Below are 24,466 nucleotides of genomic sequence, written 5' to 3' on the forward strand. Positions count from 1 at the left end.
CACAGAAGTGTGATTGACTTGGAGTTACATTGTGTTGTTTAAGTGTTCCCTTTATTTTTTTGAGCAGTGTACATATTGTCAACTGTAAAGTTTGGTGGAGGAGTAATGGTCTAGGGCTCTTTTTCATGATTCGGGCTAGGGAAATCTTAACTCTACAGCATTAACACTGACATTCTAGATGATTCTGTGGTTCCAACTTTGTGTAAACAGTTTGGGAAGGCCTTTTCCTGTTTCAGCATGTCAATGCCCCCATGTACAAAGCGAGGTCCATACAGAAATGTTTGTCAAGATCGGGGTGGAAGAACTTGACTTGCCTGCACCTCAACCCCATCGAACACCTTTGGGATGAATTGGAATACCGACTGCGAGCCAGGCTTAATTGCCCAACGTCAGCGCCGATCTCACTAATGCTCGTGGCTGAATGGAAGCAAGGCTCCAACATCTAGTGTAAAAGCTTTCCTAGAAGAGTAGAGGCTGTTATAGCAGCATATTAATTCATGCCCATAATTTTGGAATGAGATGTTTGACGAGCAGGTGTCCACATACGACATGGCCAAAAGTATATATAAATGTACAGTACAATTAAGACAGTCAACGACAAGTGTACATTTTCCAATTTATTACCTTCATCTTTAACAAATATACATACATAATAAATATAAAAATCAAACATTGTCCAATGTTAAACAACCTTACCGCAGAGAAATAGCTAAAAGCTTATGTTACCAGACAATTAAACTGATGTTGCCTATTCATAAGTATCTTTTTCTAGTAATTGTCCATTCCTGTGTGACAAGAATAGACGCGCAGTTTGTTTCCAAGAACGAAGAAGAGGTTGACTCATCTCGAAAAACAGTGGCTTTGTTGCCGAGTAAAGCTATTGTTCTATCAGTAAAGTCAGTGTTAAGTCACGTGGATCTAATGCCGTAATATTCACACCCAACATATTGATGGCTCGCTCTAAAAAGGGAGCGAGAATAAAACCGGGACGGAAAACATGCAGGTTGTTTATGGTCCATCGTTTTGAGTAGCTACTGGCTTTAACAATATTGGCTCTTCCAAGTAGTAGGGCTTTCTGCCGCGCGGCAATAGAAGCTGACAAATCAAGCCTCGCGTCTCCGCTGTTGGCAGAGCAGCTTGCTTTACAGGCGAATAAAATGTTTGAAAGAAAAATAAAACACACAATCAGTGTTCCCCCATTTAGCACAACAACGTCTCTGTCCAAGTTGTCAGTGTTTGAGTTTCCCATTGTGTGCGTCGACTGGTAGAGTTTGGCAAACAGAACGGCGTGGGTTATGCCTGGCAAACAGAACGGCGTGGGTTATGCCTGGTAGTGCCCGATGTAGTGTGTCCCTCAGTTATAATCTTGGTCTTCTATAATGGACACATACCCAGATAATTGCCGAGTTATCAGTAGTATGCCCTGTGTCATAAGTGGATTTCTTGATTGCACTATACGTCTTTTAGGGAAAGTTCTGTCCTCTGAAAAAAGCTCTAAATTGTACTGACTGACCAAGCTAGACATTTAACTATTTTAACAGATATCTTAAATTGATCTCAGCGTTGAAATGAATACCACCTTGGTGCAATTCTTAACATGCTATGCGCATTAGATTTGTGCCAACGACGATTCGGTTTGACCTTTACATGCATGCTCTTAATATTTCCTGGGTAAATTCTATTGTACGGTCTAGTGTATACCTGGAGAAAAGCTTACCAAAATACTTTAGTTTTCCTATCTTGAAACATTGTTTTTGTGAAGGACGGCTGGCGCTTGTTCGCTCACAGGAGAGGCTGAAAATGAAAGGTTATGTGAACAGTCACAGCCACCTCTCCAATCAACAACAATGAAAATATCCACCAGGATCACTTAATTTTAGAATACTATTCAGTCTTGTCAACACATTATTAAACTCCCATTACAAAATAACTGCATACAACATAATGTGCAATTCATACCATTCTGAACCCCTTCACATAAACAAAGGTGGCATTTTCTGACTTAGAAGATCAATAAAATAAAAAGGGGGGACAGTTCTTCAGTCGCATCGATGGATTCAGTGCTCTAGGTATCAAATACACAAATCTACTGCAAAAAGAAGAGGGGACTTTAAGGCTTACAGCACTTCTACCCCCATTATACCCTTATGGGAGTCACATTACTAACCAATAACATAGTGGGCGCAGCCTATGGAACCGGTTAAGGCAAAGTGCGAGTTTGTGTCCCCCTCACCTAACATCACAGAGATGCTATCGCTATGCCAGGACCGTTTGTCTTGAAAAACTGTAGTGCAAGTAGGAAGACATTTTTGTAGTGGTAAATACTGACGGTGTTGCGTTATTGCTTGAGGGCTACAAAGTCTGAGTTTGCTTTCTACTGAGACTTCCCACAACAGTGGAAGAGGACTCCAATTAGGTCAAATGTCCATCGATCCAAATAAAGACTGACTGGTTTGATGAATAAACCAAGTGAATCAATAAACTAGGGCACAATTGGTTGAGTTCTAAGAAAAGCAACAGACTTTGCAGCCTTCTGGATAGTTCTCTGTTAATGTCATGTCCAATTCAAAAAATGAACCCTTAGTACCTAGTAGGTACACTAGTGAAGTGTAGCATAGCTAGATCAGGGCTAAACATAAGGACAATTCAGAGTATGCTATTCTGTTCTTCTGAAATAGACTACATTTTCTTTGTATCATGTTTATTTAGACCTGTAGGCTATATTAAATAGATTTATACTTTTTTTAAATGTTGATGTTCCAAAGGTCTGCATCAGTGGCTTGTAGGCTATGCATGGAAGCCAGGAGATGCTAAACATGTTCATGTTAAATAATGGTCAATTACCATGAGACCAGCTGACAAAATTTCATGACCGCCACAGCCCTAGTCCCTACACCTAGAAACTTCTCATGGTCCCTTGTATATCTAAGAAGAAGTGTCTAGGTGTAAGGGGGATAAACTTCCAATCGGCAGTAACTTTGTCTCTGCGTCCCTCCAAACCATGGGAACTAGAAGTGGTCTTCCCCCTGCTGTTACACAGTTGTATGATCGCATCCTCGGTTTCTGTACATCCCAAAAATGTAAGAAAAATAAATAAAAATCACAGCCAGCCTTGGGGAAGAGAAAAAAAAATAACTTTCAAAAGTACACTGCAATCAGGTAAAAAATACACCTACTTTCAAAACAAAAACTCTTACATGGCGCACAATTCAAATGCAAACGTGAGTCTAACGTACTTAAGTTTCAGTGGTTGATTAAAAACACACATCTAAGTGCTATATCATTGCATGACAAATGTCCAACCCAAAGTGTTTCAATACATTTTAGTACTGTGTGTTCGACTAGATGGCAATTATTTTTTTAGTCTTATAAAAAAGGACATCACTACGAAAAATGCATCAGCCTTTTAAAATATGCAGGGCTTCAATATAAAGTGCTTCATTACATCGTTTTTTTTTTTTTTTACAGTTTCTTATTAAAATATTGTATTCCCTGGAGTGAAACCATAGTAAACATGTTACACATTGGTAAAAATAAACATTTTGGAATGTCTTTTTAAAAAGTCCCATTAGGTGATTTTGGTCAAGCTGAACTTGTTCCTGGAGCCTGGAAAGCAAAGTTATTCAAGTGTTATTACTCCATTCACAGTATCGCATGCAGTCTTTTTTTTTAAATTATGGAATGGGTGAAAAAAAGGGTTAGATCCATTTCAAAAATAATTGTAAAAAATGGACAAGAAGTTACAGAAAAGAAAATGGACACCACGCAGTGGAATGGTGAGGAGGTTAGGGGATCCATCTTGTGCCCTGAAGGCTGGACATTCAGAGGAGGACTGAGGGATACACCTGTGTATCCTTGTGTAAAAGCTGAATTGCTGCTGTTATCAACACTGATTGTGCATTATGACAAATATACATAGCTTATTACTTTAAACTATTGGGGGAGATACTACCTCTATAACTACCAAATTACAAGAATAATTTTACCCATAATGCTATCTGAGTGTATCTAGGAGATAAGAAAAGGCCAAATCTACAAGTAAACAGAGTTGGCAACATCAGTAGCTCCTAACAGCTGTCTAAATAATTCCGGCAGGAAATCCAGTAGCACGGTACATTAGATGGGAAATATGAGTCATACATCCATCTCCCCATCGGTCCCTTTTAGCATTGCAGAATAAAAACTGGCATTGTTGTTGCTCACTGCTGTTTACTTTGGGGGGGCGGACTGTTCATTTCGTACAGTTCCTTTGTGTTCATTTGCCCCCACATCTTTCTAAGCTGACAGCTGATTATCTGCACTACCAGACATGTCCTTCTCTACCAAAAAGCACCATGGTGATGAAAAGGCAACAAAAATAACTAACAAAATGTACACTTCAGGTTCAAGATAGCCAGGAGATGACAGGCGAGAAAAAAAAACTGAAAGGGATTGAATAGTTAGGTGAGAAAATAGTTAGTAGGGGTGAGGGGGATGCCGTGGTTGTGCATTAGATAGCATGCGTTAGCTAGCATGCGAAGAAGACCGTTTAGGTGGCTTCGGTTGTGGCTGAGGCACGACAGCGGGGGAGGGTTTCTGGAGCAGCGTGGCGAAGAGGAAGAATGTGGAGGTGGGCAGGTAGACGAAGAAGAAGAGGACCATGTCCTCAGTCAGGCAGAGGATCAAGGGGACCACGGTACTTTGCTCCCCCAGGGCCCAGTCTACCAGCACCCCTGCCAGGAGGTAATACACATGGAACTCCTGCAGCTCCTCCCACTCTCCTCCGCCTCCATCTAAGCCCCAGCCCACCGCCTCAGTTTCTCCGCCCACGTCGCCACCCCCTCCGCTGTCACTCACCATGGGCTTCATCTCCGCCCCCTCCACCGACACCACCTCAGTGGGCCGGCTCCGCCCTCGCTCCGCCACCCGCTCCAGCTTCCTGCTGTTTTCCACAAACTCCTGCAGGGGGGAATGGAAAGCAATGTCACATACCATGTGCTGAAACGCACCCGTGTCAGTTAATATACGCTTCATTTACCATACGAATGCATTTCCTTCATCATTAAACCACAGAATCCTTGGTACTTAAGTTTCAAAGGAAAAACCTATATTACTTATGAGTGCCACATAAGTTGCGTATTGCAGCTTATATCATCCTAAACCTAACATTTCTAACTGGGCCATTTATATATTAAAAAATTAATACATTGGAGCTACTGCCGAGTCCCAAACAAAGAATATTTTCAATTTCCTTTCAGCTTCTACATTTTTAAACATCCATCCAGAGAACTCCAGTCAAGAAGGCTCCCTTCTGATTTCTCCCACTACCTCTCATTAAATGTTCAAGGTTGTGTGCTACATGAAACAAGTCACTTTGCATATTTTGTGAGTTTTTTCCCCCCCTGATATGCCTGACAAGTGTGCTGACAGCCCTCCCAAAAGAAGAGCATAAGGTTACGGAAGAAAATAATTTCAATGCCACATTTTGAATACATGTTCATCCCTGGATGATTTTGAGTTGTAGGATAAATGGAGCATCCAAAGATGCATGTACTGAGGGGGAAGATACAAAGATAAAGAAACAGTGTGTTCAACAACTCAAATGAACAGTAGGACTCAAACACTATAATACATTTTTTTGCATAGATAAACCTGACATGGACCAACAATGGTTGAATACCGTTCTATGGTCATGAGAATTGCTCAATAAACAAAACCACACATGTGCAAATAGATACATATTTGTATTTTTTAAATCCCACCAGTATACCATATCTTCGCGTAGCTTACCATCAGGGCTTTGTCCATGTAGAACTCTCTGCCCGGTGTGCCGTCATTGTATTTGGTGTCGATGGCGAAGCAGAGGAAGAGCACGTCCACCACAATCTCGAACATGGACAGGAAGCAGTGGGCCACCAGGAAGGCAAAGAGGCAGACGATGATGAGGGGGAGGACCCACTCTGCGTAGTCCCGCTGGTAGTTAAGCAGCAGTACGCCGGCGAACGCTGTGGAAGTCACGATCAGGATCTGACCGCACACACACACGCACAGAAGATATGCATCAGTGACATGATGACGACTGACTGCATTAGTTACATCCTGCATTAATACAGTGCCATCCTCTTAAAAAAGTAAACCCCATTTTAATTCTTGAAACAGCTTCATTCTTAAAAAGTCCATTGTAAAGGGGGACTCCCGAGTGGCACAGCGCCACTACAGCCCCAGGTTCATTCCCAGGCTGTGACACAACCGGCCGCGATCGGGAGTCCCATAGGGCGGCGCACAATTGACCCAGCGTCATCCGGGTTAGAGGAGAGTTTGACTGGGTGGGGGGGGCTTTACTTGGCTCAATGCGCTCTAGCGACTCCTTGTGGAGGGCCGGGTGCCTGCAGGCTGACCTCGGTTGTCAGTTGAACGTGTTTCCTCCGACACATTGGTGCGGCTGGCTTCCGGGTTAAGTGGGTAGGTGTTAAGCACGATTTAGCGGATAATGTTTCAGAGGACGCATGACTCGACCTTTGCCTCCCCAAACCTGTTGGGGAGTTGCAGCGATGAGACAAGATCGAAAAGGGGGGTAAAATACAAAAATCCATTGTAAGTATAGATGAATGTCCACTACTCTGAAGCCCTCCATTATCCCAGCAGCCCCCTCACCTTGCCAAGGAAAAGGACAAAGTCTCCAACAGCGTTGATGGCCGCAACCCTCAGAGCGTTCTCCACCAGGATCACAAAGGCGTCGCGCGCCGACGTACAGAAACTGGTACTGTTGATGGCTGTCGCCGCGTACGCATTCTACACACACACACACAGAGAGCGAGAGAGACTACAGTCACTACAGCAAACAAGCTGGATACAAAACATCTCTTCATCCATCCTTACTTACAATGATCCAATTAGGGGGAAAGAAAGAGCACCTACCTGATTCAAATAGTTGAGGCACTTCTCCAAACACCACAGGCAGCAGATACAGGTCTTCAACATGCAGCGAGCACATGCATTTTCCTGTGTGAGAGAGAGAGAGGTATCCGAGGTGCACTACTTAAAAAAATAAAATGATAAATCGATTTGAAAAATGTTCCCCGCAGAGCTCCAGAACTTGGTTGTCTTACATCTCAATGCTAAACCAAAAGAGAAGCAGACGTAGACCCAAAGTCAGATTGCCGTGCCGAACTTTGCAGCTCTCTTTCGGAGCATCACTCAGGTAAAGTTACCTCCCCTCTCAGAGCTCTAATGTTAATTTATCCCTTCAATTCAGTGTGCTGCAGTGTGTCTCTCCATTGATCAAGTCAATGAACAACACTTGGGGCGTGACAACAAACAGCAGGCTAAGGACAAGACACTAGCTTACGTCACCCACCAAGGAGAATAAAGCAAAAATACCTATAAGAAATAGCATGATAATAATATCGTAATGTGGTTACCAGATGTGTTTATCCTAAATGAGTAACAGTTCAAATCTAGTTATTATGTCTCATTTATGATCCAAACCAACAACCCTAAAAAAAAAAAAATAATAATAATTTTAATTAAAAGAATAGGCAGCACCGTACCAAACCCTAACAGCTCTCTGAACCTAAAATATTGCAAAGTCCTATGCAGAGTTAAACTGTAAACATTTTCCCTCTATTTTCTTCTGTAAACTGTCCTAAACGGATCAACCGAAGATAGGCGTCATAAGTCATTATAGCCGATGCCATGTCACAACAACTGATTGTGACTGCAATTTCGACTGCAATTTCAATCTACTGTTGACAAGCCAAAAAGCTAGCCTTGATTAGCTTGCACATCACTCAGGACAGCATTTTATTATTTATTATTTTATTAATAAAATGAGACTGTCTTTGAGGGAAATGGAAGAGAGAAAGAAGAGCGTAAACGGTGCGTGTACCTTGCCCTTGAGCTGGTTGTGGACGTACATGAGGAAGAGGCGTGGGATCTTGACCAGGGTGATAATGAAGGAGCCCTTGGCCACGGTGCCCAGGTGGTACCTCATCAGCCTCAACACTGACGACAGGATGGGCGTCACCGGCAGCTTGTTCTTGTCCCTGAAATGGGGGGGGGGGGGTGAAGGGTAGAGGGAGAGAGAATACCATAAATCACCCTCGTCACCACTGACTTCTCCGAGGCCTTTGACAAAAAGCCACCAACCCGTGGCCATTGGACTGGGTGTCAGACCTGCCCCCTCACAGCGTGGCTCTGCCGTTTTGTACCGGCCGCAAACAGGTACACTACCGAGACAGCCTGTCAGGAGCTGAACGAAGGCGTGCCTCCTGGAACTCTTCTGGGCCCTTCTCATCTTCCTTGCGGTCATTGACTGCACGTCCCTGGGTCATCGACAGTAGGTGGAAATATGTTGGCGATCTAAAATCTGGTCCACACGTGCACAACAGGTTCCCTCAGCACACCACAGCAGGCCCCGAACAAATTCGACACGTGGGCTCATTCAAGCAGAACGTCACTGAACCCTGCCAAGTGTAAGGTCCTATCAGTGTCCTTCACAGGAAATCCACCTGTCCCATGCCCTCTCCGGATCGAGGGCCAGAAGCCCAGTGTGTGATAGCATGAACATTTTACAGGGGAACGGTACAGAAGGTCTTACAATGGGGCGAGCAGGTTGCTACTATTATAATGAAAAAAATATATATATATACACGTTTTCTCCTTCGACGCCTTAAGGTTCCATGTGCCACAGGAAGACCTTGTGAGCATTTACACCGGCTACATGCGCCACATCCTGGAGTATGCCGATCCTGCTTGGCACAGCTCACTGACCCAAGCCCACTCTGATGACCTGGAGCGTATTCAGAAGAGCATGCCGCACCCTCCAGTTATACTGAGGAGTAGTTTTGTTTATTAGGATCTCCATCACAATGACATTTTAGTCATTTAGCAGACGCTCTTACCCAAAGAGACTTACATTTAGCTACTGCACATGCAGCAGCTACTCTTCCTGGGGTGTACATAAAACGTACAAATACAGAACAGTTAGACAAGAACAAAATATATTACATTAAATTCAAAATAGGAGTTATACACAAAACATTAAGACCACCTGCTCATTCTATGACAGACGGAGCAGGTGAAAGCTACGATCCCTTATTGATGACACTTGTTAAATCCACTTCAAATCAGTGTAGATGAAGGGGAGGAGACCGGTTCAATATAGATTTTTTTAAGCCGTGAGACAATTGAGACATGGATTGTGTATGTGTGCCATTCATAGGGTGATTGGGCAAGACAAACATTTTAAGTGCCTTTGAACGGGAAACGGTAGGTGCCGAGCGCAATGGTTTGTGTCAAGAACTGCAACGCTGCTGGGCTTTTCACGCTCAACAGTGTCCCGTGCGTTTCAAGAATGGTCCACCATCCAAAGAACATCCATCCAACTTGACAACTGTGGGAAGCATTGGGGTCAACATGAGCCAGCATCCCCGTTGAACGCTTTCGACACCTTGTGGAGTCCATGTCCAGACAAATTGAGGCTGTTCAGAGGGCAAAAGGGGAAGGTACTACTGCATTATGTAATTAGTTACAAAACAATAGAAATGCAATTGAGTATTGCTGCTGTTTGTCTGGCATCCAACAGTCCATGATCATCTCTGTTGACCATGACAGCATTTTGCAGAGAAAAATGGGTTGAGGTACAGTATACTATTTGGGCTCGGAATGACGTGGCCCATTGTTTACCTGGCAACGACCACAAGAGCGTTTCAAAGAGTGGTCAGTCAAAGTCAGCTCATAGGAATATAATCTCCCGGTCCACTCAGCCTGTTCTTTCAGGCTTTCTGATAGCTAGAGAGATGAAAGGGTATAATTTCTTCAATTCAGAGCATTTTAACAGTGTTAAAATATGATGCTTGGTCATACTATTTTTACTTGGGAAATAGGATGACTGTGCAGGACCTTTAAGAACGCACGGCATCGACTTCTTTTTTTAGCTTCTTTTTTTATTTTGTTGCTCTCATCATTAATATTTTGTATGCTCATGGATTTCAGTTTGTATTAACTACTATGAGTAAGAAAAACAATCTTCAAGAAAATTATAAATTAAGAGTAAATTAAATGGAAGCGACAGTGAGAGGGGGGGCAGAGAACTTTAAATTGACAAATTTAATTTCTATATATCTCTGTGATAAAAAAATGATTAAAAAAGAAAAAAGGTATTTATGGGTTAAGCAAATTTTTGTGACAAGCGGACAATAAAATCAAATATTGTTTCTAAGCCCACACAGACAGCGTTGTGGGGCAGCAGCGCCTCTTCAACCTCAGGAGGCTGAAGAAATTTGGCTTGTTACCAAAAGCACTCACAAACTTCTACAGATGCACAATCGAGAGCATCCTGTCGGGCTGTATCACCGCCTGGTACGGCAACTGCTCCGCCCACAACCGGAAGGCTCTCCAGAGGGTAGTGAGGTCTGCACAACGCATCACTGGGGGCAAACTACCTGCCCTCCAGGACACCTACACCACCCGATGTCACAGGAAGGCCATAAAGATCATCAAGGGCAACAACCACCCGAGCCACTGCCTGTTCACCCCGCTATCATCCAGAAGGCGAGGTCAGTACAGGTGCATCAAAGCAGGGACCGAGAGACTGAAAAACAGCTTCTATCTCAAGGCCATCAGACTGTTAAACAGCCACCACTAACATTGAGTGGCTGCTGCCAACATACTGACTCAACTCCAGCTCACTTTAATAATGGAAATTGATAAAAAATGTATCACTAGCCACTTTAAACAATGCCACTTAATATAATGTATATGTATATACTGTACTCTATATCATCTACTGCATCTTGCCATCTTTATGTAATACATGTATCACTAACCACTTTAAACTATGCACTTTTATGTTTACATACCCTACATTACTCATCTCATATGTATATACTGTACTCGATACCATCTACTGCATCTTGCCTATGCCGTTCTGTACCATCACTCATTCATGTATCTTTATGTACATATTCTTTATCCCTTTACACTTGTGTGTATAATGTAGTAGTTGAGGAATTGTTAGGTTAGATTACTCGTTGGTTATTAATGCATTGTCGGAACTAGAAGCACAAGCATTTCGCTACACTCGCATTAACATCTGCTAACCATGTGTATGTGACAAATTTGATTTGATTTAAGCATGATTATAGCCAATATCCTATCAAATAAACATACATGTGTACATAAATCATGAAAACATTTCTGAAGCAGACCTTGTGAAGTAGTACGTGACCACAGCCCCAGCTACAGTCATCTGCTGGCAGGCCAGGATGAACTCACTGATCCAGATGAGGCCCACAGCGTGGTACCACGTCATGTACTGCAGAGGCCCAGTCAGCCGGAACTCTGTCAGACCCGTCTCCTCGTTCTGGACCGGGTTCCCTGAGGGGGACATGTCAGACTCAGTCTAGTGGTCGGGACTAGTATGGAAAAGTTCCTGAATAAGGCCAACCCAGTGAACTGAACCATACTAGTGTAGTGTCCTGTCGTGTTGGAATGAATCACTTACCTATGTAAAGAGGTTTTCCCTCTCTCCTGTTTTCATTCCCCTTCCCTCTCCTATTTATACCTCCCTTTTTCCTCTCCCTCCCTTTTTCACTTCAAGCACATTCAAAAAAGGACCACTGCCCTTTCCCCGTCCCGGACACCCTCCCTCACCGGTAGTCCCAAGGAAGAGCAGCACCAGGCTCCAGTAGAGCCAGAAGAGGAGCAGGGCCAGGAAGGTGCAGAAGGGCTGCAGGGTGAGCAGCGGCAGGTGGATGAACACCTTGCCGGCCACGTGGAACAGGGCGATGGTCAGCGCCACACGCTTCCTCATGAACAGCATCAGCAGGAGAAGGATCACCTGAAGAGAGTGAATCAGAGGATGAGACAACAGAAGAGAGGAAGGGGATAATCAAGCAGACTATCAGAGGTAGAAAGAGAGGGAGAGAGATAAGGAGGGAAAAGGATGCAAGTGAGTGAAGAGAAAAGAGCAAGGTGGGACATGGGAAGACAAGAGACCGGAAGACAAAGGGTGAGAGAGCCAAAAACAAAATGGAAGACAGCCAAGAGGAGAGAGAGAGAGTGAAAGGAAGGTGAAAGAGTCAACGAGGAGGAGAGGGTAAGAAAAAATAAAATAACAAATAAAATAAAGTGGGCAGTGCCAGGAGTTTGAGATTTCAAAGCAGCACTAGACATTCAACCCAAAATGTCACAACACCCCACCCACAATGTACAACGCTTGGTTGCCCCCATTCTCCCTTTCACCCCAAACACAAACACTAACTAGACTCACTGTGAATACGGTGGCAGCGATGGCATACACCAGCAGCGCCTGGGCTTTGTCCCTAGACATCTCAGCTTCCTCCTTAGCATCTTCAGTATCTGCAGTCTCTTTAGATATGGTCTCGTTGACAGTTAACCGGTGGTCTATGTACAGCCACCACAGGATGCTTGTGCCCCCTACAGAAAAACAGACTGCTTTTAAGCTGCTGCATCATTGACAGATTGATCAGCTAGCTGCACACTGCTAAATGCAAAGAGGAACAGCCAAGAATTATCATAGGGCAGGGTTAGGGCAGGGTTGCACTTAACATTCATTCTGTCATTGTTTTCAGTTCTCCTTGATTGATCAAAACCCTGGCCAGGAGAGACAGGAAGTGAGCTCACCCAGAGAGCCCAGGACCACCGTGGCAGTGAGGATCCAGACCAGCACAGCAGAGATGTAGCGGATGATCACCATCAGGATCATGGAGAGAACTGCAGCAAAACACAGGCACAACAGCACTTAAACTAACCTTTAAAAAGACAGATCTAGTATCAGCTAACCCTGCCCTCGGCCTCAACCCCCCCCCCCCACAAAAAACATCAAAACTGATCATGAATAAGCACTCGGGACTTCCAAGTAAGGATCAGCTCACAATATTCAAATCCTTTTCCTTCCGCCATTGGAAGCATACAAAAAAAAAAATAATAATGTCCTTGAATCGACACATAGGAGAACTTTGTCCAACCCTAACCCACATGTACTCTGAAGGTGTCAGCTTTAACTCCCAAATGGACAAGTTCCTGGCTCAAATGGCATGCCCTTTACCTTCAAGCCTTCTTCCTCTCATTCCAAAGAGGGCCTACAGTCTCAAGGGAGACTCAAAGATGTGATGACATTGCTGTATTTTCCGCCCAGCGCTGCGTTTCTCCACCATCCATCTCTGACCTACAGTAACTGCCTGTGTACTGACACATCATACCGATATGGAGAAATCAGCAGAACGCACTAGAGCAGGACAGATGTTTCCTATGCAGGCCTATTCTTTACTGGCTCACATTAGGGAAGGCTCAGAGACTAGTGGGCCCCAGAAATACAATGAAGAGTCAGGTTATTCACTCACTGGGTTCAGACTGAGTCCCTGTCCAGAAACTACCCGTATCCCCTTGCCCTGGCTCGCCATCTGAAATAATTGGATAGGAATGGCAGTAGCTCAACCTTAACCCCGATTGGTGGAGATGTCACCATATTGCTTATACCTATCCAGCCTCCCCCTGAGATACTGCTGACAACAAACGCCTGCAGATGAGGTCATCACCTAGTGCCAGCAGGCAGAGGCCCACGATGATCTCCTTGCTGGCCATCACACCAGCGATCAGCCTGTGCAGCACGCTGTTGTCACTCACAAACGTCACCACAGCCTCGGCAAACTTGGCATAGCAGGAGATGTCCACCGGCGTGCAGCGGTTAAACACCGGGAGAGATTTGCTGTGGGATGGAGCGAAGTAGAGGTCAAATGTCACATGACCTGGGAGGTTCTCTAAAATAATCTCTCATCTACATGACTAGTTAAGTGAAAGTCCTTTAATGGGTCTGAATGAGAAAAGGAACGGAAGCGGTCTAAGACTATTGAAATAAGTGATGGGGGAAAATAACCAATTAGTTAAATTAAATAAATTGATACTTTGAATTCAAGTATTGATTTGTCGTTTTTTGTTCCGCTAGGTAGCGTTAGTGATCTGTACCTGCGTCAAAACTCTGGTATTTTTCATCCTATTGCTTGTTCTCCACCTTTTTAAATAGTGAGGACTTATTTCCATGACTGATCAAAACTCATTTTCTCATGCTCTCTCATCTCTCTGTAGCAGACATATAGTGAACAATATGTTTGGAACATTAAATCTCAGTACATATAGAATAGTGAGAAAAAAAATAATAATCGCATTACACATTGAAATGCAGCCCTATTGTTAAGTCTCCCTACCTTGGTGGAACTGGAAGTTTGGGACATTTGTCAAACCTCTCTGGAAGGCTGGGATATTTGTGGCCGGCTAGCTCGTAGGAGCACAACTCCGACCCTAAGTGAAAGAGAGACAAATATTTTTTAAAGTGCAGCCATAAAAACACGCCAAGCAACACAAGGATCATTAAATGAAATTCAGTCTCCCCAAAAGTGATCAAAGTTACTGCACAATATCGTGTCTAGACCAAAATATCCTGATCCAGATTCCATCATTTCCCCTTTATGCAACTGAGCAAGTTATGCATAATGACGGATGAAATCACATTTCCTCAATCTCGTTAACGGTGTTATTCTCACCGCCCCGGGAATTCAGAATCAGCCAGTCGAATCAGAACACAAGACCCCTTCAGACAGCAAAGTTACATAAACCCAGTCCAGTCTATCATGGGGGCATACATGGAGTGTGTGTGTGTCACGATAAGTATATACAGTACTGACAGTAGACACACAAGCCTAGCTGAAGGACGGGCTAGGATGGCACAAACAATAGAACCCATACAGCAACGGGTGGAATTGTCCTTAATGGTGCCTTTGTTAATCTAGTTCTCTCTCCACATGTGCCAAGGTGCCCCCACTGTGCCAGACCGTGTATGTGAGAAAGAAAGAACAGTATTAAGGGGTCGATGGCACACAGGGTCACGGGCATGTCACCGTTTGTGGAAAGTGTTTGTCGTTCCATAGGATGGCAGTGAGTCACTCAATGACGTGATGGATGGCTGCAGTAATGATGACCTAGTAGCCTTCTGGTGATGGGAGAAGAGAAACACCAGCTCCTCATACCACTCTTTCCTAACAACGGGACAGTCTTGAGTTGATTTTATGCCTTCTCATCTAAAGATTCGTGGTGCTAAAAAACATATGGATGTGTGAGATTGTGATGACTAAAAGAGCTTCCATTCGTAACAAATCATGACATGCCCGTTACCGACAAACAGATTTTCAAAATCAATACCTTGCATGTGTTGGGTTCCACAGCCTGACCAATAGAGTTACTGAGAGGAATAGAGAATCAGTGAATGGTTCAATATGCTGTCAGTCTTATGCTTTTGTGTGGTTTGACGGCAGAAAAGCGTACCGCTGACAGTGTTCACTCCGTTTCACTCGGGGCCCCCACTTCACTCACCGTTGTGCATGGCAAACCGCTTGAGGTCCTGGTACGTCTTCAGCTCTTCATCAGGACACACGGACACACACAGGGCCATAGACTTGATCTTCCTCTGCACTATGTCAATGTTACACGGGTCCAGGAAGAACACATATCTACAGACAGAAACAAACAACAAAAAAGACAAAGACATGTTCTTTATCAACACCTACATAAGGAATGAGTAACAAGGGATGTGAGAATTTCAGCAATTTGTTTATCTGATCTTTATCAATAAAATCCATTTCCCTCATCACCGATATGAGGAATGAGTCACGAGAAAGAAGGGAATGTGAAAATGTGGGCGTGGGAACGTGATATTGAGAGGGGAAAACAAAAGCCACAAAATAACCTGAAAGTCCTGAAGCCTACACCTCCCCTCAATGTCCTGGTCGTTTTGGGGACAAAGCAAAGCACAATGCCTCCACAATACCTTATTCACTGAGATATGATAAAAATGGCACGAGACAAGAGAGCCTTTGGCTGCTGATGCTGTTGGAACTGGTCCATGGGACTTGGCAAGTGGAATGGAGAGAGAAAGGAACAAGGACATTTTTATAAGAGAATCCTTCACTGTAGTCCATCTGTCTGGTGCTTTTATACACTACGGGGTGGGCACCTCGCCTGCCCACACACACACACACACTTGCAGGAGCAATTGTCCTGGGTGTTGCACACAAAAGCTGAAAATGAACAAAATATACATAGACAAACATTACTATGCTGGGAGAATGAAGTCAGTAGTGTCTACACTGGTGAAGCCCAGTCTATGTCTAGGCCAGTGTAATTACACTGGTCCAGACAAACGTCTAGGTCAGGCTAAAGTGAACGTAGTCCAAATGAACTGTTCTGGTGATTCATAAGCTGGCTCAGTGGTTTGCACTGATGCTGGTTGAAAGGAAGATCGATATGAAAATCAAGTCACACTGGATTGATCAGAATAGTCGAGGGCAGTTTGACTTTGCGGTCAGTTCTTCCTAACAGCTAAGGTTAGGATCGGGCTTGGATAAACTGATCCTGGATCATCAACTAACAGCCATGGCCAGAAGAATAGGCCTACAACGTTTGGCCCCTGCCTTTTGAATGAGGAGCTGCTTAACAGTATTAGCCAAATAAACCCTGACCAGTTATCCCTTAATGCGATCAATAGTGACAACAAAGTCAGAGCTTATGTGACACTAGCCTATATCTCGCACAGGTAGGTCACGTAAAAGGTTGCTGAGGGCAGGACTGAACACAACCTCAACTGGGCCTACATTTAACCACCCCACCAATGATGCAAGACTTTTTTTTTTTTTTTTTTTGCCCACAGAATGGCAAAAACTTGCAGACAAACCATTTCTGACTACCACCAAGAAAGCAGTACTTTATAGACCACTGCTGTGTTATTCTGTCTAATGACATGAAGATCTACCAAGAGAGATTATGAAGTGAGGAGGGGAAGCACAGAGCGCGACAGAGAGAGAGAAACAGGATTGACGGCTGTGTAGTCCTTAATTGAATCCCATGACAGCTGCATTCTCAGCGGAGTTCGGCATCAGGTGGTTGCGCTTGAGGCAAGTGCCGTCAGTCAAAACTCACACCCTCTGCGGCCGATAGGGCAAGTGTGTGTGTGTGTGTGTGTGTGTATGAGTTCTCTCCTTGTTATCAACCTTATCAAACCCCAAACTGACAAAACATCCTTCTAATGAAACTATCTTCCACACACACGGTGGGGCCAGCATTAATCCAGTGATCTCAGTCTACAGCGCCTGTCCATGTGTATGCACCCATCCTGATACTCCTGTTCGAACCGGAAATGCTATTTAAAAGCATGTAATACCAACTAAATAAATCTGACATGAAAAATATGGACTGGAAACAAAGTATGTTGTATTAGTCACAATTTAATCAACTCAAAGTTCTGTCAAAGTCACACTATTTCGTTGATGTAGCGCCGTGATAACCCGATTATTGTGATGACGAACAGGGAACAGATTCTCAGCTAAACAAACAGAGAAACAAAATGGGCCTAGTAGCAGAGATTCAGTACCAAATCCCTGCGAATCTGACTAGTTAATCCCATGCACTCGCTTTTGTTACTGTAACATCATGGAACAATATTGAAAATGTATATTTCTTCGAGCGTGTTTGTAGACAACGCACAGTGAGAAGTTTATATGCCTCTACCAGTGCCAAAAGGCTGCAGTACCTTCAGAAAGTATTCACACCCCAGGACTTTAGCCACATTTTGTGGGATTAAAATGGATTTGTCATTTTTTTTGTCAACAATCAAGACAAAAATACTCTGTCAAAGTGGAAGAAAAATTATAACATTTGTAGAATTTTTTTTATAATACACTAATATATATCTTGATTAGATAAGCCCCTGAGTCAATACATGTTAGAATCACCTTTGGCAGCGATTACACCTGTGACTCTTTCTGGGTAAGTATCGAAGAGCTTTCCAAACCTGGATTGTACATTTGCCCATTATGGTTTTTCAAAATTCTTCAAGCTCTGTTAAATTGATTGTTGATCATGGCTAGGCAACCATTTATGTCTTGCCATAGATTTATTTTGTAAATTTAAGTCAAAACTGTAACTCTGCCACTAAGGAACATTCACAGTTTTCTTGGTAAGCAACTCCAGTGTAGATTTGGCCTTGTGTTTTAGGTTATTGTCCTGCTGAAAGGTGAATTCATCTCCCGGTGTTTGGTGGAAAGCTTTTCCTCTTGGATTTTGCCTGTGCTTAGCTCCATTCTGTTAATTTAAAAAAATATATCATTTTAAAACTCTCCAGTCCTTAACAATTACAAGCATACCCATAGCATGACGCAGCCACCACTATACTTCAAAAATTTAGAGAGTGGTACTCAGTAATGTGTTGTGTTTTCCCCAAACATAACACTTTGTATCTTAATTGCTTTGCCACATTTTTTGCAGCAGTACCTTGTTGCAAACAGGATGCATGTTTTGGAATATTTTTATTCTGTACAGGCTTTCTTCTTTTCACTGTCAATTAGGTTAGTATTGTGGAGTAACTACAATGTTGTTGATCCATTCTCAGTTATATTTTCACTAAATTAAACTAACCGTTTAAAAAAAAATCTTTCACCGTTTCCTTTCTCTCCGGTAACTGGAATGCCTGTATCTTTGTAGTGACTGGGCGTATTGATACACCATCCAAAGTGTAATTAATAACTTCACCATGCTCAAAGGGGCAGCAGGTAGCCTAGTGGTTAGAGCGTTGAACTAGTCACCGAAAGGTTGCAAGATCAAATCCCTGAGCTGACAAGGTAAAAATCTGTCGTTCCACCCCTGAACAAGGCAGTTAACCCACTGTGCCTAGGCCGTCATTGAAAATAAGAATTTGTTCTTAACTGACTTGCCTAGCTGAATAAAGGTAAGATAAAAATATATTTTTTTTAAATATTCAATGTCTGCTTTTTTTACCCATCTACCAATAGGTGCCCTTCTTTGCAAGGTATTGGAAACCCTCCCTGGTCTTTGTGGTTGAATCGTTTTGAAATTCATTGCTCGACTGAGGGACCTTACAGATAATTGTATGTGGGGTACAGAGATGAGGTAGTTATTCGAAAATCATGTTAAACACTATTGCACATAGTGAGTCCATGGAACTTATGTGACTTGTTAAACACATTTTTACTACTGAACTTTAGGCTTGCTTTAACAAAAGGGATCGAATACTTAGACTCAAGACATTTCAGCTCTTATTTTTTTGTAAAAAAACAAATGTAAAACTGAATTCCACTTTGACATTATGGGGTATTGTGTGTAGGCCAGTGACCAACTGGGAGCTAACCAGTGAGCCTGAAAAGGGTCATCAAGGGCAAAAGGATGTTGAATTTCTAAATAGTTCAGTGAATAAAGCCACTATACATTTTTAAGGGCCTGTCACACACACACACACACACACACACACACACACACACACACACACACACACACACACACACACACACACACACACACACACACACACACACACACACACACACACACACACACACACACACACACACACACACACACACACACACACACACACACACACACACACACACACACACACACAATTACCCAGGACTAGAGGTTTGAGGATGATTTCAAACTGGGCAAATGAGTGACTATCAAACTGGCATGCTAGTCAAGGGGGTATCAATCAACACAATAGCCATGTACAACAAAGGGTCCAATATCCCTATAGCTATTCATTTCAAAATGGCCTTGCCCACAGGCATGTTTTTACACAACACTACCACAAGGATCAAGAACACACTACAAGTGAAATCAGCTTACTCATTGTTGATACAACTCTCCACTCTAAAATGGAACTGAAGACTGTTCAGCACACAAATTAACTGTGTGGGTGTTATGCTCAAGTCAGCCAGTTTGTGGTTGTTCCAAAGGAAGAGCGAGCAGTGTCGTCATCGCCCCCCACCCTGCAAACTGCCACTGCTGCTGAAAACACAGGGGAAACACTGGTGAGACCGAGCCAAGTGTTGCGGAGACAAGGCGGTGCTGGGACCACCCGACAGCAGAAACAGAGCCGTAAACAACGATGTATGGAAAGAAAGCGAAAGAGAGAGAGAGAGAGATACAGATAAACAGAGAAATTGAGCAAAAGAGAGCGAGAAAGAAAAACAGATAGAGAGACCGAGACTCCCAGTCAATGATATCTGAGTGTTGGGTGACAGGGTCCTCCTTGTGTCAGCCAGAACCCTCTCCTGAAACGTCTTCCTCCGCTCACTTACTAACAGTCACAAACTGATACAAAGCCACTTTTGTTATCCACACCCTATGATCACCTATAACTTACGTCTGTAAACATTGGCAGCGCCTCTGCAAATGCCTCTGCATTTAGAATCTTTAAAGAACCTTAAACAACGCTTAACATCCATAGGCACATTAACATATAAAATCAAAATCAAACATGGGTGTTCAATAGGAACTAGCCTCATGCTTTCAAATGATGAACAATTCCATATTCCATTCTTTCATCAGTCTATCCAAACGTTAAGGGGAAAAACATCAAGCCAAGCGATTTCAAAGCCATTAATATCTCTTCAGCGGCACAACCAAAATAAATAAATGCCCCTCTGCTGATGACTCACAGGTCTGTACCACTAGCCAAGCACTAAACACAGTCAATCCAGTCAAATGTCAGTCAAATGTAATCAGCCTGCCATGCAGCTGAAGTGGGCTGAAATACCTGTGTTCCCAGAGGGCGGCGTGTGCAGTAAGTACATACAGTTCAGTGTGACAGAATGTCCTTATGCCTCTGCATATTTATTCAAGGTTTTATTTATGCTAGATTCCAATAGGCCAGGGGTAAAATATAATTTTGACATTTCTATTGAACCAATGAGCAACGGGGCAAAGCTATTTCTTAACATTTCTCAATAATGGCCTAATTCACCCTAACATTTGTATTTGTAAACAGAGTGGTGGGTTTTGGCAAAATGGCACTGCCGCTGAGCTAAAAGAGTGAAAGTTGGGTGAGAAAAAGATAGGAGAGAGAGAGAGAGAGAGTGGAGTAAGATTGAAAGATGGGTGAGAAAGTAAGACTCACTTTTTGTCCGTCTGATCCAGTCCACTCAGTCTGACCCCTTCAATCTGCTCATTGCGCTGGCCGCAGGTGTTCCCGTAGCTGTCATATCCGAAGACCAGGCGGGCTGCGCCCCCCGTGGCAATGGTGAACCCAAAGATACTCCCCTGAAAGAAGCATTAGCATTCAATGCAGCAAATTCAATACACTGTGTGTGCGTGACAGTGGGGTATGATTGTGTATAAATGTATTGTTGACAGCTATAAAATGTAATGTACCATCCTGACTGTCTAACTGCGAAGCTTACGGATAGTTTAATGAAAAGCACCACTAAAACACCAACAGCCAAATCCTGCAGACCAAGCAGCTTGAAGTGACTGGTGTTTTTTGAAGTACACATTAAAATCACAGAAATTGAATTCTAATTAATTTGTCAATCTGTTACAACAGCTATTCTTATTCTACTCTCCAAACACACCAGACATTTTGGGAGAGGCACAGGGTCATCTGCTGTGCAGTGCCAGTGTCCCTGGAACTATTTAGGGTGTATTAGGTGTCTTGCTTGAAAGGCAAAACAGTAGGCAATGGAAACCATCTGAAATAAATTCCTACTTTTCCTCCTTTGCCAGGATCGGGATTTGAAACAGCCAATTTCCAGCTAACTGGCTACGGGTACCTAAAGCTACTCAAATGCAAAAAGCTTGAGTGGAAACATGGGCCATAACCTTGTTTTTTTTGTGTGTGTGTGTTTTACAACATTTTTCTTCAAGTCACTCTTTACTCAGTTGCAGATTCAAATAAAAAGTTATATTCACTCTAAGTATAGGCTAGTAGGCCTATGCTGTAGCAAATATAAAATATACTGATATTCCTAAATAATAGGCTTACATCGATGAAAACCCCTACTGTATGTAACAAGAAACACATCATTCCATGTCTGTAATAGATAGTGTTGCATGATGTTAACTTGTGTTTACAACACAACAGCAGTGAAAATGACTGGTAAATGTATCTATTCAGATGGGTTTGTTTGTTTCATACATTTTTCCCATATGTCAACCATTCTCAAAAGTCAAAGTACTCGTCAATTTTACACTTCAGCAGGTGTTAATTGTCTGCATGCTTGTAGCTAATTGGCTGAACTGATGCGGTGTTGCAACCTGACACAGGTGACACTTGTCAGGCAATCAATCAGCTGGACATTTAAAAAGAGTGTGTCATGACAAGTTAAACGACTTTCGTTGATGTGAGCTTTGTATTTGTGTTTTAACTAATATGTTTATGTTTTTAACATTGCTCTTTGTTTGCAACTGTCAAATGAATCGGCATACTGGCTACTTACCATTCCGACGCAGAATACAGTAAATAAAAGGAACCACGGCATATCCGTGCAACTTCGATCCTCCAAGGGTTTCCATTCTCTCTTTGTCCTCTGGAAAACAAAATACCAACACATCGGCAGTGCCACATTAGCAAATCGTCTATAGGCGTCTTTGTCAATTCAAATCGTGACAATGTAGGCTACACAAATATTATTTCACATATGCCACAAAAATGTCCCTCAATGGAACGCGCCCCGTCTAGCAGTCACCGTGAATGTCATTAGGCCAAGTTCTGACTTCCTTTGTCCCCCGCAATTTCACTTTGACATCTAATTTTCGTAGATAAAGGCTATTTGTGGCCCACTGTAAAGAAACGTTGTTACACTTTGCGTTGAAAACAATCACATTTAACCATACTCTCTCCTTCATTGTCAAGGCGCCGATCAATAGCTTCAAATCTCGCACATTGCGAGAGGTGAGGTTTGTTTACAAGGCTAACCGTGCTCACGAGCTATTTATGGTATGCAAAACTGCTTTCAAGCGGTAGCCTGTGCGAAATGTCGGTGGTAATGCACTAGAAAACTATAAGACAAATTATTGTCCCATTATAATGAAGCTACAGCCTATAGCCTAATATTTCATTTTCGGTTTCGATAATAATAGGATTACACTAGCCTTCCCCGATGAACATAGCCTAGGCTTCTTATCTAATCTGACTGGGGTGGTGAGAATGGTCCTTGGATGACAGCGGTCGCAACAATGACGCCTAATCTCCGTTCCATTATGTTCAATTTGCAACATTAAAACAATTAATGCAACATAGGGGTAGGGGATATCGGCATCTTACCTCTGTGCTACCGCAGCATCCCATTGCAGGACAGGGTTCGATTTTCGAATAGCTCAACGCTACAGCACAAGAAAAACAATAACCCAAACTTGTTAACGGTATTATGTTTACGCTGCATTAATTGCGTAGCACCGATTTAAGCGATCTGTAGATTAGAAAGGCGACACAAATGGTATATTCCATCCGAAATGCATACTAATATCGGTCTCCTTCCTCCAGGTATAAGGGATTAATACTTTAGGATTTATCGCACCACACTTCCTGGGGGATTGTGCAGGTGCAGCCGGAAAAGGAATGTAGCGTCCATTCATCTCATTGAGCCTGCGCATTTGGCACCCGACTAGATAACAGGAGGATGGCGGGACGCTGGGCGGAGCGCGCGATTTCCAAACGCGCCACTTTGTCGTTGTATTACCCACCTTCTGTCCATCCACTGTGACCACACATGATGACGTACTGGTACATAACAGGCTATAAGAAATTATGAAAACTGGAGATGTGGGCCTAATTAATACTAAGAATACAATTTTAAATGGTTGTAGAATAACTAAGTGGGCATGTTCCAATAACAAAATGTTGTGTCACGATTATCAAATTCAAATGAACACAATGGAATAACAATTGCTACTCATCTTATTCCAAATTGGCATGAGTCTAATACATTTATGCATTTTTATCAGCCAAGAGATGATGCTCTAGCCTAAACTACTTGATCAATATTCTATCAACTGCCTATTTCGTTTTTGAAAGATGCATTTGTTGACAAACTCATAATTAAATTAATACAGTATCTAATGTCTTTCAATCTGAAAAAATAACCACAAATCACTTTTCCCAAAACTTTTCCTCAAAAGTTCCCCACAAAGATATATTAACGCTTTTCCTCACTCTCATACGGTATCCAGGACTTATCTGCATGCTGTAGTCTGTCCCCAAATACGGGTTATCCACCTTTTTCCTGGGCCTCCCTTGCTGAGACCCGCTTGTTGGTCTTCTCTGTTCCATCTTCTAGGCTGTGTAAAGCAATGGCAGGGAGATGGCAGTCTGAGGGCAAAAAAAGGGGCCTTTGTTCCATTGTTTTCTGTTGTACCAGGGAGAGAGTGAGTAGTGTGTGAGTGTGGGTGTGTGCGCGAGCGCGTATGCGCATGCACGTGGTGTTTTTATTTGTAAGGCTGTAATGAGTGAGTGTGCATTTTCAGCCGGTGGCACCCCTTTCTCAAATGTAGGGAGTGTAGAGGTGTGTGTGTCCTCATAACAAGTGAATGATTTGTTTTCCTTGTCCTTTTCGATTATCCTTCCATGTTTTAATCATCAACTGTATGGCTACAATGTAGACGAAACATTTCTTAACAGATG

The 24,466-nt window shown here is 43.0% G+C and overlaps 1 protein-coding gene across 4 annotated transcripts; it reads right to left on the reverse strand.

The window, feature by feature from the left end:
* Positions 1–604: 604 nt before the first annotated feature.
* LOC139581186 (choline transporter-like protein 1) lies at positions 605–24,133 on the reverse strand. 4 transcript variants are annotated; one of them, XM_071410678.1, is made up of 16 exons: positions 23,999–24,132; positions 22,284–22,373; positions 20,966–21,108; positions 15,370–15,506; positions 14,208–14,301; positions 13,542–13,711; positions 12,628–12,717; positions 12,254–12,420; positions 11,635–11,821; positions 11,190–11,358; positions 7,868–8,024; positions 6,898–6,981; positions 6,634–6,771; positions 5,770–6,006; positions 4,837–4,938; positions 605–3,606 (listed from the first exon to the last, which is right to left on the reverse strand). In XM_071410678.1, the coding sequence occupies exons 1-16, from the start codon at positions 24,113–24,115 to the stop codon at positions 3,583–3,585; spliced, it is 2,106 nt and encodes a 701-aa protein (XP_071266779.1). In that variant the 5' UTR covers positions 24,116–24,132; the 3' UTR covers positions 605–3,582. The 4 variants fall into 4 exon arrangements, with proteins under 4 accessions (XP_071266779.1, XP_071266780.1, XP_071266781.1 ...); XM_071410679.1 differs by lacking the exon at positions 23,999–24,132 and adding an exon at positions 23,111–23,470; XM_071410680.1 differs by lacking the exon at positions 23,999–24,132 and adding an exon at positions 22,533–22,971.
* Between the last annotated feature and the right edge of the window lie 333 nt (positions 24,134–24,466).

Source organism: Salvelinus alpinus, chromosome 7, assembly GCF_045679555.1.
Source record: "Salvelinus alpinus chromosome 7, SLU_Salpinus.1, whole genome shotgun sequence".
Lineage (NCBI taxonomy): Eukaryota > Metazoa > Chordata > Actinopteri > Salmoniformes > Salmonidae > Salvelinus > Salvelinus alpinus.

Excerpts from the sequence above, each read along its gene's own strand:
- LOC139581186 (XM_071410677.1), bottom strand. The coding sequence starts at position 24,115 with ATGGAACAGAGAAGACCAACAAGCGGGTCTCAGCAAGGGAGGCCCAGG. Across the intron at positions 22,374-23,998 it reads GTCCTGGATACCGTATGAGA|AGGACAAAGAGAGAATGGAA; the intron begins GTGAGGAAAAGC and ends TTTGTTTTCCAG. Across the intron at positions 12,421-12,627 it reads GGTGGTCCTGGGCTCTCTGG|GGGGCACAAGCATCCTGTGG; the intron begins GTGAGCTCACTT and ends GTTTTTCTGTAG.